General features: G+C 38.9%; 2 protein-coding genes across 8 annotated transcripts in view; both read left to right on the forward strand.

The window, feature by feature from the left end:
- Positions 1-1,584: 1,584 nt before the first annotated feature.
- mark4b (MAP/microtubule affinity-regulating kinase 4b) overlaps positions 1,585-14,138 on the forward strand; it is a 42,182-nt gene continuing 29,628 nt past the window's right edge. For 3 of the 5 annotated variants that reach the window (XM_082178774.1, XM_082178775.1, XM_082178776.1), the window contains exons 1-3: positions 1,589-2,485; positions 13,283-13,480; positions 13,810-13,863. In XM_082178774.1, coding sequence (XP_082034900.1) covers positions 2,435-2,485; positions 13,283-13,480; positions 13,810-13,863 — 303 coding nt within the window. In that variant the 5' untranslated portion in view covers positions 1,589-2,434. Of the gene's footprint in view, positions 2,486-13,282; positions 13,481-13,809; positions 13,864-14,138 lie in introns of all 5 variants that reach the window. The other 2 variants (XM_082178778.1, XM_082178777.1) reach the window with 2 other exon arrangements.
- On the forward strand, positions 2,492-11,338 carry LOC309505418 (uncharacterized protein). 3 transcript variants are annotated; one of them, XM_082178782.1, is made up of 2 exons: positions 2,492-8,852; positions 8,955-11,338. In XM_082178782.1, exons 1-2 carry the CDS (start codon positions 8,848-8,850, stop codon positions 10,309-10,311), a joined length of 1,362 nt encoding a protein of 453 aa, XP_082034908.1. In that variant the 5' UTR covers positions 2,492-8,847; the 3' UTR covers positions 10,312-11,338. The 3 variants fall into 3 exon arrangements, with proteins under 3 accessions (XP_082034908.1, XP_082034906.1, XP_082034907.1); XM_082178780.1 differs by having other exon boundaries at positions 2,492-10,943; positions 11,199-11,312; XM_082178781.1 differs by having other exon boundaries at positions 2,492-10,943; positions 11,046-11,079.

A 14,138-nucleotide genomic window follows, 5' to 3' on the forward strand; every position in this document is an offset into this window, starting at 1 on the left:
CTAACCTAGATATTGCTGTTGCTAGCTTCTCATAACACTGCAAAGCTACTTTACAAACGGTGGAAGTCTGATGTGTGGCCCGCCTGGTCTGAAATACTGGCTAACTACAAAATGAGAAGCAGTTTTGGTGTCTGGCAAAATTATTTTAAAGAGCTGGAATGTCTGGAAAGTGTGTCTATCTGGTTTTTCATCTGTTTTCTGTGTGAGAGTGAATCGTTTAGTTGGTAAGAATGACTTCTGCCTGTAATCTCGTAATCTTACCAACAATACCAATCATTTGTAAATCTACCAGCCCAAAATTTAATCTCACCACGTTACTAATGACTAAGATGGCTATTCTGACTTGTGTGTTTACTTGTCAACTTTAAGAGTGCTGGCCTAGATAATTAGAATACATAAAGTGGGAGAGAGGCCGCACTATGCTTAAATATATTTTTATTTTTATTTGCAAATAAAAATAAAAATATATTTAAGCATAGTGCGGCCTCTCTCCCACTTTATGTATTTTTGGCCACAAGTCAATTAGGCCTAGTGTTGAGCTCATTTGCATATTTAAAATAGATTTTTCAAAGAAACTTGTAAAACAAAACATTTTACTTTTCATGTATACTTTCACTGTGTGAGGTTTGATTGTGGTAGGAGTAAAGGAAAAATAAGTCCATTAGGGTGTATTTTGGGCATATTCGATTAGTATATTGCTCATTTGCATATTCAAATTCATTTTCAAAGAAACTTCTAATACAAAATGTTTTACTTTTCTTGTAGACTTTCATTGTGTAAAGTTTTATTGTGGTAGGAGTAAAAGAAAAAAATAGCCCCATTGGGGAGTATTGTTGCCTTATTGGCACACATCTCGGATTGATGAGAATTTAACATATTTCCTCAACTAGGATTTCTTAGGACTTTTAGTATGTTGTTCTGGACACCTCATAGAAATGATCTAAGCTGCAAAAAAGGTTGTCCACCCAGGAGTTTTGCCCCCTGGGTAAATATGATGAAATATGATTGAAATAAAAAAATAAACTTTATATTTGAATATACTGTATCTCAATGTCATTTATTCCTGTGATGGCAAAGCTGAATTTTCAGCAGCCGAATATTCCTTTAGTGTCACATGATCCATCAGAACATTTGGTGCTCAAGAAACCATCGAAAATCATCAAATTTCTTATCATTATCAGAGTTGAAAACGGTTTAAACCGCTAATAATGTTTCATTTTTCAGGTTTCCTGATATAGAAAGTTCAAAAGAACAGCATTTATTTGAAATAGAATCTTTTGTCAGCGGGGTTAATGCATTTCTCAATATTGTTCACATCCTCATTTTATTTTAAATTTAGCAATGCAGAAGATCCATCGACATTCATATATATTCTATGCAGATTATTATTATGCAGATGCATTTTGAATCAAGTTTCCAGCACCAGAATGTACTAGCGTACAGTGACCAGCTGGAGGAGTGGTGCACATTTATTCGATAACCCTGTTTGTCTGGCGATGGGTCTGCTAGCTACATGAATGAATGAACGAACAGCCAGCGTGTTTAGGACCATGGGGGAGGGTGTGTGTGAGCGTCCGCCGCAGCAGCCCTGCCCAGCCTATTCTTTCTCCTGACGTCCTTCCTTGATGCCAGTGTCACACGCTGCTGGGGATGAACATTTAACAGCGACTGTACAGTTTTTATGTTTGGGAACATTGACATTCCCTGCCTCTTCGAAAAGGATATTGTTCAGTGGTCTTTGTTGGGACGGGAGTGTGCTCGAGAGACGCTTAATAGATTGTATTTCGTATTGTAGGCTATCCGCTGTTGTTTGTTTATTTATTAATATATTGTTTTCCTGGAAATGTACACAGATGACTCTTTGAAGGGGACGCTGCGTCCGTGGGAGTGGTTTATTTTCTCTGGACAAGCCAGACTCATTGAAAAAAAATGAGGATGTTTTTCCCTGTTTGATGCTGCGGTAGCTAATTTTTTCTTTTCCTCTTCTGTTCTGCTTTTGTTTTCATTCTGTCTGTCTCGTGGTCTACAAACAATCGTTGACGGCGTATTCTTGAGGATTCACCATACATTTCTGTAAAACAGAGACTGTATGGACTGTTGGATGGAAAATTGTCGTTTAGCTAAGTACAAAATGATCTATTGTTCCGGCTAGCCAAACCTCCACAGACATGAGCATCATATAGCTTTTTATTTATTTATTTATTTGATCTTTGTTCACTTCCCATCAGCATTGCGTAGAAAATCTAGTAAACTTGACCAAAAATGAGGATTGTTTAAGGAAAACGCTGTATTGGTGGTCGGAGAGGGCAGCGATAGCCTCGCGATACTGGCTCGGCTACGGACTGCTTCTCCTGTCTGTGCTGATTCAATTAGCAACTGTACACGGACCGCTGAAATAAACCCAGTATTGCTGTAAGCTGAAGCTCCAGGGACGATGTCCTCACGCGCAGCGCTGCAGCCTGGGAACGAAAGGAATGCAGACCACGTAAGTTAAAAGCTTTCTTACGTCATTTGATTAGAACGTATGTCGTCAAAATTAGCGATAGGAAGTGAGACTCGTTTATGCGAATCGGTTCTTTCAAAACAGTTCGCTTCAAAGAAATGGTTCAAAATAACATTATCATCTACTCCTGTACGTCATCACGTGATTATTACGACATATTATTAAATGTGCTGTTTAGTAACATATTGCTGCTTATTACGTTTGTTCCTATTCGTTTTTAACAACAATGGTGTTTTTTGTAATTTCACGTGTCCTAGTTCGGTTGTTGCAGCCACGATTCAGCTCATAAAGAGTCTAAAACGAAATAGGTCTATAATTTGTATTGACGTTAAATAATTAATTTACATTTGACAAAAAATTGTGTATTTTTAAATTTTTATGTGTGGATAATAAAACTGCCATACAGTCATACTTGTGTGACATAAAGTAGCCTATAACACGTAATGTCCATTAGTGATATTTCTGTTATTTGGCTATTAAAGTATCTTTTTTTGCCCGTTTGTCAATTCATCGGTTCACTCCAAATGCTCTTATCATCAGTAGACTACTCAGCTCGTAATATGAGTCAGACAGGACCGAAAAAGAGTAACGTTAATCGGTTCTCAAGAACCGCGCTAACAATTAATAAATTAATTCATTCGGACCGATTTTCCGAACCAGTTCAGCCGATTCATTGAAAATATTCGATTCTAGACGCGTTAATCGCTAGTAAAGAGCATTGGCATGAAGCCAGAAATTATCTTTACGGAGCTCACCTGTTATTAGTTGTGTTTGTGTCTCAATTATTTCATAAACGAAGGAGATGCATTGACTAAAACATGAATTTTAAAATGAACAACTACCTGCCACTCCCTGAAAACAGTGTCACAAATGACATATTGACACTATTGAGGGTATATCTACAACGTTTTTATTGTTTAGATCATGGAGAAAGGGACTCTTTTACAGACCTTCTGTTGGGTTTAATTTGTGGAAGATTCATTTGCAACCTATGTTAGGCCTATTCGTGCCCTGGTGCAAAATGGTACTTGTGTACTTGAATGTGATGCAAAGTAAACCCACTTCTTTGTGAATCAGTGTGAATTCAGCTTTCAGAGGCCGAGCTATCTATCGATAAACAGTGTTATAAACCATCAACATTCAGATTAGTGCTCGATCAATGGGCAGTTTTATTTCATTTTACTGTTGCCCTTCCCCAGTCTGGAATATTTGGTGACATCTTTGTGCATTTGCCAAAATGGAATAACATTTTTGTTGTATTTTAATTGAAAGCTTAAAAAGTTGCTTTTGGTTTATGATGTGCACATGCATATGTAAACAGGTTCCTGGCATTTTATTGCAACATTCTTAACACACAGAGCATATCAAAACAACACAAAAACATGTTTGCAAGGTAGCAAGGTCAGTACCTTATTTAAGCGCACAGTTTATACAATTTAAAGTTGTTTTTTGTCTACTTACAAACTTGTATACCAGTTTATTTTATTAAAAAGTAGTCAGATTGACTTGTGCATTATACATTTTAAGTCATGAAAAGACTGAAATGTAAATTAGAAGGCATGTAGCTTTTGAAGTGAGTCATTGATGTCAGAATTTTCTTTTATTTGGTTCCTTTCTTAAGATCTGTTTCTGGAATTTGTTTTCATAATGTGGCAAACAACAAGTATTTATCTGTGGCCAATCATGTAGACTGTTGCAAATATGTCTTTCACACATTTTGTAAGAACTGCCTCTCTATTTCCTCCTCAAACTGTCACATGTGTTCTGTGTACTTATTGTTACCAAAGCTCTTTATAAGTGGGATTTCATGTCAGGTGTCCATTTACCTGGCTTGGGTATTAAATAGTTCTTTAGGAGATGTAAAATACATCTGCTGTACACATCACATTTCAGAATTTGATTGCTTTGGAGGAAGTTGATTGCTTGTATTTATTGCTACTGTAATCTAAAGTCGGATTATATGTTATGCAAAAACTATTAAGACAAAGGGATCCCTAAACAGCGACTTAGTGGAGATGGTCATAGACTGAAAAATAAAGAAGCATACATAAAGAAAAAGGAGTGGTTGGATACATGAATGATTGAAGATAATTGAAAAGTTTGCATATTTTGCTTCAATTATCCAGAACCTCTGCCAGCACAGACACAAACAGTGTGGCATGTCACACAGAGGCACTGCAAGACCCTCTAATCTAGAATGATGAGAGCTGATGTGAAGGGATGAGATAGCGAGCAAAGCAAACACAATAGGAAATGTGTCTACCGATCTGGGAGGTTATTTAAACTCTCTGTCTAGCCATGGAACAAGAGTGGAACGATGATGTCAAAACATAGAGCCTGCAAGTGAATCCACAGATTCCATTTAGGGCAGAGAAACATCATGTTGTCTGTCAAATACAAGTTGTGCGAGGACTGGGTCAAGAAGGAAGCCCAGAATGTTCAGTACATCTAAGGGCATATGTGAAAATGAATTCATGTTCATTTGCGAGGTCAAATTTTTTCTATAATGGCAGCCATCTTGATAACCATCACATTGTAACAGCTTATCCAAAGAAAATGGTACGGGTGGAAAATAAGATGTTAGAATTGCATCATTTTGTTTGACTTGACCTAGACTCTGTAAATTTGCGCAAATGTTGATTTTGATTATGTGAAGAAGCTTGCAGCTTTCACAGAGGAGCAGACACTTTAAATGATGTCTATATCAGCTAAAAATCTCTCGTTTGAAACGCTAATTATTCATGTGTTAGCTACTGTGTGGACGTTTAACTTATGCTGAAGTGTCGAAACATCAAAAGAGGAAACTGATTGGTAAAGTGCGTAATTGTTCACGCAATCGACTTCCTCATTGCTGATCTGTTACGTGTTTTTACACTCTAACACATCATTTACAAAGACATATTTTCAGTGTTTAGAGATTTGGCCCTTCCAGTCACAATGAGGTAATGAGGAAAAGGAAAGATATGCTACTATTATTCTATACATAAGAGCTAATGATATGATAAGAATATGATTCCTAAAATTCTGGATGATTCTGATAAGCTGATAAATGGAATTCTACTGCATTGTACTATTTTGTCAAAATAAATTTCAATTAAAACTTTAAGAGTGACCGATACAGATAATAACAAAAATCTCTAATATTGGCTGATAACTGATGTACTGATATATTGTGCAAAGGTGCAGTCACATCTGCAAATCTCCTGTTTGAAAGTGACTTATGTGTGGGTGGTGCTTCATATATCACTGCACTACTACTAATGAATGGACAATGGACTTTTTTTGCCCATGAAATTTCACTAATGTGACCGCACCTTAAGATGAATAACAAGTCTGCAAAACCATGTGCTGTTCCTGGATGTGTAGCACCTACCACACTGCACATCATTCTGAAGGATCCCAGTGTTGGCTGAAGTTTATTTTCAACCAGATCTGTCTTTATTTTAATGTGATAGTAACAATTTGATTGTTTTATGAACCTGTGACAATTTAATGAACTAATTGCGTGAAATTAATGCAATTTTTTGTTGAATGATGGAGTAATGCAAACTATATTGCACCCGGTCTCTTATTTCCCTTCCATATAATTCTTAAAGGGACAGCAGCAACAAACAGCTTGTTTAAATCTGAAGAGAGGGTGGAAATGGTTGTTAAAGTCTGTCAAATAATTTATTTATATTTTGACCCCTTCAAGAGAAACAGTAACACACTATCACACCCTTTAAAAGATAGTTGTAACTGGACATTATACCTCCACTATCAGCCAGAAGAAATTCACTGAGCGGATTGGTTTTTCATTGTTCCTCAGTAAAGCACGAAAGCTGATCCAATGTAAAGTTCAGATAGGCAGGGGTACCACACGCCGGGTGGCTTTTTTTTTTTGAGGAACCAGTGAAACCTAGGCCTAGACATTCATGTTCTGAATAAAGAGGTTATTGTGTCTTCTGTGAAGAAAGCAAAGAAACTGAAGTTGAAGGCGCATCTTTTATAAAGAGCATTTGCTTCTTGGTTGGTCTAAGTCTGTGGCATGTCTTGTTCATAGCACTACTAGTTTGTTGTGTTAATGTTACTGTGGTAAATATCCAGTCCAGTATATCAGTGTCTTCAAGTCAGCCTAAGTTAATGCATTATGTTGTCCACCACAATGCAGTTATCGTTTGGTTTGGCCAGCTACTACAAGTAAAACATGTTTATCTAGTCGAACCTTTAACTCTGAGCATGTTTTTGAATCAAGAGGGTGTTTAGACCATGAGCGACAATCACACAATCAGCATGTTTTTTGTGCTAGTCATTGTGGAAGTATTGTGGCACCCCCTGTTTCGTTGCCAAGCCAATAGTTGCTCTTGACAACTGATATTGATGTTGTCTCCTTGTGTATTTGGCTTATGTGTGTGCGGGCACATGAGGGGGTTATGTTACTAGTTGATGGGGAGGGGGGTTGCAGAGTGCGGCTAGCAGATGGGCCTCAGCTGGGGCTTTTTGTTTGGCTCTCTCATCTGATGCCAAGGTGAGACTTTTGCTCTGTAGTCATGAGGATTGCACCATTAGTTATTCAGATGTTTCACTCATGGCAGAGACACTTACTTAAGGGTAACAAGTAGCATAGGGGCTAATAGCATTTCAGTCACAAGGCCTGAGTCGGTGTTGAGGCAGTGTCTTAGAATTTGGTCATCTGCTGAATACAGAAAGATTGCATGTTCATTTAAATATATGAATCTCACAATAACCATGTGAATTATCCATTTTTTTAATTAACCTGTCAAAGTAGGACGGTCATTCAGTTAAACATTTTATGTGTTTAATTAAATGCTATTCTGATGTGCTGAATAATTTATCACAGTAAATTGCCAAGGTGGGATATTATTGATACAGATTTCCAGATTCAATTTTATTCCGATTCACAAGCTCTTGATTTGTTTGACTCACAATAACTATGTAAATTATCCGTGTTAGCATGAATCTTTCAAAGTGGGACTGTCATTCAGCTAAAATGTTATCAAATTAATTGCATGATATGCTTGATAATTAATAACAGTTATTATGCAGGGCTGGGTACTGATGCAGATTTCCAGAATCAGTTTGATTCTGATTCACAAGCTCTTTATTTGATTTTAATTTTGATTCATTTAGGTATATTTCAGTTATGTCCATTTTGCTTGTGAGGAAATTCTTTCTCTTCTAATGCTGCAAATCATGTCGAGAATTGGGCTACACTGGTTACGTAGCATGTTCGTGTTTGCATGCAGCCTGTTAATTTTGTGGCAGATAAGCAAATCTTTGAGTAGACATTACAAAAAGTGGCTTTAGAAGTCAATATATTGTTTGTTTTATTTCCATGTCAGTGAACCATAAACCTATAAAGAGTGAACAAACCAATAAAGCCTTTTACACTGAACCTGTTTAAGAAGCGGAAAGCTTTGTTGCAAGCATTTACTCTGGAAGCCACACCAGAAAACTGTTACAAAAGGAAAGCAAAACATCTATCCAAGACAGGAAACCATGCACGTTTGAGTTTTGGCTGGGTTCTTCACACCTGGCTCAAGCGTACACCTGTTTCCCCACAGACTTTTATCTCACATCAACACAATATTGCATAGTGATGTTGTGAACGACTAAAACACATTGTTGTGCATTCATTTCAAGGAAACGCTGTGAAAGAAATCAGCACAGAGGAAACTGGTTTTCTGCAATGCCAAATGCAAAGCTTCACAGGGCAGGACAGGACATAGACCCCTGTAAATGGATTTTGGGAGTAAGTCATAAGATGCAATAGCAGGATGTGTGTCTGGATGGGTTGACCCTGACCCTGACCCATCTCTACCCCCTTCACATGTGCTTCTATCCTACCATGAGCAGGATGCAGGCTAGATAGGCGGTCTATTGTCTCAGTCTGGGGTGGGACTCTAGAATCATGTTATTATGGAATTATGTCTTGGGCGCTGCATAGTCCTACCAGGTCTAGATCAATACATATTTTTAAATCTGCAGTTATAATTAAAGGGATAGTTCACCCAAAAATGAAAATTCTGTCATTCATTACTCACCCTCATGTCGTTTCAAACCTATAAGACTTTCTTTCATCTTCGGAACACAAATTAAGATAATCTGAGAGCTTTCTGTCCCTCCATAGACCGCTATGCAACTACCACTTTGAAGCTTCAAAAAGGTCATAAAGAGAATGGTTTTACAATCTATAATTAGTCCAAATTTTCTGAAGAGAAATGATCGCTTTAAATGATGAACAGATTGAATTTAGGCTTTTATTCACATGAAACATTCATCAACGCACACATCAGTTGAGGTAAACGGAAACTGAAGCATGTCTGCTTGACGTGCGAAAACCAATGAGGTTAATTCACGTGTTACGCAGCACGTTTGAGCTTCTGCAAGAACCAATGAGGTTAATTCACGTGTTACGCAGCACGTTTGAGCTTCTGCAAGGACCAATGAGGTTCATTCTCGTGTTACGCAGCACGTTTGAGCTTCTGCAAGAACCAATGAGGTTCATTCTCGTGTTACGCAGCACGTTTGAGCTTCTGCAAGAACCAATGAGGTTCATTCTCGTGTTACGCAGCACGTTTGAGCTTCTGCAAGAACCAGTGAGGTTCATTCTCGTGTTACGCAGCACGTTTGAGCTTCTGCAAGAACCAGTGAGGTTCATTCTCGTGTTACGCAGCACGTTTGAGCTTCTGCAAGAACCAGTGAGGTTCATTCTCGTGTTACGCAGCACGTTTGAGCTTCTGCAAGAACCAATGAGGTTCATTCTCGTGTTACGCAGTACGTTTGAGCTTCTGCAAGAACCAATGAGGTTCATTCTCATGTTACGCAGCACGTTTGAGCTTCTGCAAGAACCAATGAGGTTCATTCTCGTGTTACGCAGCACGTTTGAGCTTCTGCAAGAACCAATGAGGTTCATTCTCGTGTTACGCAGCACGTTTGAGCTTCTGCAAGAACCAGTGAGGTTCATTCTCGTGTTACGCAGCACGTTTGAGCTTCTGCAAGAACCAATGAGGTTCATTCTCATGTTACGCAGCACGTTTGAGCTTCTGCAAGAACCAATGAGGTTCATTCTCGTGTTACGCAGCACGTTTGAGCTTCTGCAAGAACCAATGAGGTTAATTCACGTGTTACGCAGCACGTTTGAGCTTCTGCAAGAACCAATGAGGTTCATTCTCGTGTTACGCAGCACGTTTGAGCTTCTGCAAGAACCAATGAGGTTCATTCTCGTGTTACGCAGCACGTTTGAGCTTCTGCAAGAACCAATGAGGTTCATTCTCGTGTTACGCAGCACGTTTGAGCTTCTGCAAGAACCAGTGAGGTTCATTCTCGTGTTACGCAGCACGTTTGAGCTTCTGCAAGAACCAATGAGGTTCATTCTCATGTTACGCAGCACGTTTGAGCTTCTGCAAGAACCAATGAGGTTCATTCTCGTGTTACGCAGCACGTTTGAGCTTCTGCAAGAACCAATGAGGTTAATTCACGTGTTACGCAGCACGTTTGAGCTTCTGCAAGAACCAATGAGGTTCATTCTCGTGTTACGCAGCACGTTTGAGCTTCTGCAAGAACCAATGAGGTTCATTCTCGTGTTACGCAGCACGTTTGAGCTTCTGCAAGAACCAATGAGGTTCATTCTCGTGTTACGCAGCACGTTTGAGCTTCTGCAAGAACCAGTGAGGTTCATTCTCGTGTTACGCAGCACGTTTGAGCTTCTGCAAGAACCAGTGAGGTTCATTCTCGTGTTACGCAGCACGTTTGAGCTTCTGCAAGAACCAGTGAGGTTCATTCTCGTGTTACGCAGCACGTTTTAGCTTCTGCAAGAACCAATGAGGTTCATTCTCGTGTTACGCAGCACGTTTGAGCTTCTGCAAGAACCAATGAGGTTCATTCTCGTGTTACGCAGTACGTTTGAGCTTCTGCAAGAACCAATGAGGTTCATTCTCATGTTACGCAGCACGTTTGAGCTTCTGCAAGAACCAATGAGGTTCATTCTCGTGTTACGCAGCACGTTTTAGCTTCTGCAAGAACCAATGAGGTTAATTCTTGTGTTACGCAGCACGTTTGAGTTTCTGCAAGAACCAATGAGGTTAATTCTCGTGTTACGCAGCACGTCTTGGCTTCTGCAAGAACCAATGAGGTTCATTCTCGTGTTACGCAGCACGTTTGAGCTTCTGCAAGAACCAATGAGGTTCATTCTCGTGTTACGCAGCACGTTTGAGTTTCTGCAAGAACCAGTGAGGTTTATTCTCGTGTTACGCAGCACGTTTGAGCTTCTGCAAGAACCAATGAGGTTCATTCTCGTGTTACGCAGCACGTTTGAGCTTCTGCAAGAACCAGTGAGGTTTATTCTCGTGTTACGCAGCACGTTTTAGCTTCTGCAAGAACCAATGAGGTTCATTCTCGTGTTACGCAGCACGTTTGAGCTTCTGCAAGAACCAATGAGGTTCATTCTCGTGTTACGCAGCACGTTTGAGTTTCTGCAAGAACCAATGAGGTTCATTCTTGTGTTGCGCAGCACGTTTGAGCTTCTGCAAGAACCAATGAGGTTCATTCTTGTGTTGCGCAGCACGTTTGAGCTTCTGCAAGAACCAATGAGGTTAATTCTCGTGTTACGCAGCACGTTTGAGCTTCTGCAAGAACCAGTGAGGTTAATTCTCATGTTACGCAGCACGTTTGAGCTTCTGCAAGAACCAGTGAGGTTAATTCTCGTGTTACGCAGCACGTTTGAGCTTCTGCAAGAACCAATGAGGTTCATTCTCGTGTTGCGCAGTACGTTTGAGCTTCTGCAAGAGGTTTGTTCTCACGCATCAAGCAGGTTTCAGTTGAGCTTCTGTTAATGTTCGCTGATCAATGTTTATGCTCAGATTTCATTAAAAATATATTTTTTGGGGTGAAATAACCCTTTAAGCTCCTGCATGTTGTTGAACTACAGACTTCATCTCTAAATGTACATGATACACACGTAATTTAATATTTGAAAGATTAAAGAAGAGTCACCTCTGTGTTTCGTAGAAAAAGCACAATGTAATATTTAGTGTTGCTTGCTAAAATTTTGCGTTCAAAATCCAGTAATTTCGATAGGAATCCATACAATCGGAATTTGAAGATTTCATTTGTGTTCAAGTTGGTCATGAGAATTCACTCCGTTGAAATCTGCTTGGTTTGAAAGTGACTTCTGTGTGAGGAGTGTTTTATGCATTGCTACACTATTGACTGTGTATAATAGATTTTTTGGGCACAAAATTTTGCTAACATGACCACACCTTAAATAAAATGTTTGCAAAAATCAGACTGGTGTGACTTTGGGTGCAATAAAGCATTTACATGACTTAAGTCAGATGTAAATCAAACTTTTAAAGTGCATGTAAACACTAAGTGGGAGGAAACTGAATATCTAAATGCAACATCATTTATTGTTCTCCATAGCAAGGTGCTTTCTTCCCCCATCTAAACCATCTATTTCAGTGACATATTGCTTTCACTGAGAAACCCTCTTCCTCTACACCCTGCCCCCACCTTCTCATATAAATTGCAAGGGCAATCAGACAGAGAGCAGCAGTGGAACAATCAATGTGTGTGTGGCTTGGACAGGGTGGGGCAGTGGGCGGTGGTGGAGGAGGATGGGTGGGTGACAGGCGATGAGGTCTATGTCAGCATGATATGGTCAAACTGTTGGGAATAGGGGGTGTGGGGATAGGGTCACTAAAAGAGCCTTATTGGTGTGAAAAGATGTTCCCATCACAAAAATTTGAGCTCATGATACTATAGAAAATATATCCCCTCATAAAGATGTACTATATGTAATATATCCTTATACTCTAGAATATAGAATCTACAAGCAATAAATCCAGATATTTTTGGTCAGAATTCAAGGATAAGATGCATTCTGTATTTGTTTTTTGATTATTCTGTACCCACATAGAATGATCAGTGTCCGGCTGAGAATGCCACATGCGTCACATTGCATCAAGGTGCGAGTGCAGTTTAGTGTCGCAATGCATTCCTGGATAGATTAGATTTAAGACTTAAGATCTTTGAACAGCCAGACATGAAACATGTCAGCAATGTATAGCAAAGCAGAGATTAGCTTTTCTTGGAGAAACCACAAAAACTTTTGCCTAAAGTATGTTGAGATTTGAAGCAGTGTTATTTTTAGTGTATACACTCAAATGAGTTTCATTTTTAGTCATTTTGTTTTGTGCTTTATTTTATATTTCTCTTTTGTTTTAATTTATATTTATTTGAGTTTTAAGTTGTAGTACTTTCATTTCAGTTATTTGAAAATAATTTTTCGGTTTAGGTTTTTCAGCTAATATTATATTTTATTTAATTTCAGCTTTATTTCAATTAACAAAAACTATAACAACACTGTTAAGTGTACCCATCTAAATCTGGTTAAATTTGATCCAGACATTTATGACATTCTTTCTTCTGTGGAACTCACACAAAAAATATATTTTGAAAAATGCCCCAATGTTTTTTTGTTTTGTTTTTCATACAAGGAAAGTCAGGTCCAATTTTTTAAACCCTATTGATTGGACATTGTTTGGACAAAAAACGTTCTCCAAAATATCTTTTATGTTCCAAAATCATAAAGGTTTGGAATGACGTGAGGGTGTGTAAATTATGACAGATTATTCATTTTGGGGTGAACTTCTTGAAGCTGAATTTATTTACATTTTGCAAGATTATGAATTCATGTGCTGAATATTCTACACTGAAATAACATTGCCTTTTATTGAGCTTGGTCATCATGAGTAACGTTTTCTCTTTAACCCCCAGCATGCCTCTCTCTCAGCCAGTCGTTCAGAGAAGGGCTCGGGATGGTCGAGTCGCTCACTCGGAGCCCGTTGCCGGAATTCCATCGCCTCCTGCTCGGACGAACTGCCACACATCGGCAACTACCGGCTGCTCAAGACCATCGGCAAGGGCAATTTCGCCAAAGTGAAGTTGGCACGCCATATTTTGACCGGCAAGGAGGTAAGATGTATATTAATGTGGGGAATTAAATGAATAAAGATTCTCAAGGCTCCTCTGATTGACTCTTAGGTAAAACTTCTTGTTCTACTTTGTGACCAGACTGGTCTCTGCTGTACTTTTTGAGCCAAATGAAAAATGTATATAATAACTTTTTTACATTTGCTCATCTGGTTTGTCACACCTTGACCAAAAGCAATTATGTTATCAACCTACTGAGGTGTGCGCAGTTAGCATAATTTAACAGGTGATTGCTCCTTTTATTTGCAATTTAGTTGTCAAGTCAATGTGTCAGCTGCATTCTGATGATTTTTAACTTTGTCTCTTCTCAGGTTGCAATAAAAATCATTGACAAAACCCAACTCAACCCTACAAGCCTTCAGAAGGTAGGAACTAGGTCATAACCGCTGCACTCTCGTAAGCTTGTGATCCTAATTATGTCTTTGCGCACTAATGTTTATCTGCACTCAGTGCCCGAGGCATAAGGTCATATCGAGGAGCTTGTTTTGGTCTAATTGTATTTGATTAGACACTGTTTAGCAGTGGTCAGTAAAAATGTAAACTTTGACCCCATGGCTTTGATTTGCCACCATTGTTCTCTGAGGTGGACTGTGGTCTAATGCTGTTGTAATATATCTGGAGCTGTCTGAGCAGTTTATCT

The sequence above is a fragment of the Leuciscus leuciscus genome, assembly GCF_965113295.1.
Source record: "Leuciscus leuciscus genome assembly, chromosome: 9".
In the NCBI taxonomy this organism is placed as follows: Eukaryota; Metazoa; Chordata; class Actinopteri; order Cypriniformes; family Leuciscidae; genus Leuciscus; species Leuciscus leuciscus.

What these genes read in the sequence shown, in the direction of transcription:
- LOC309505418 (XM_082178780.1), top strand. Translation starts at nt 8,848, where the DNA reads ATGAGGTTAATTCACGTGTTACGCAGCACGTTTGAGCTTCTGCAAGAA.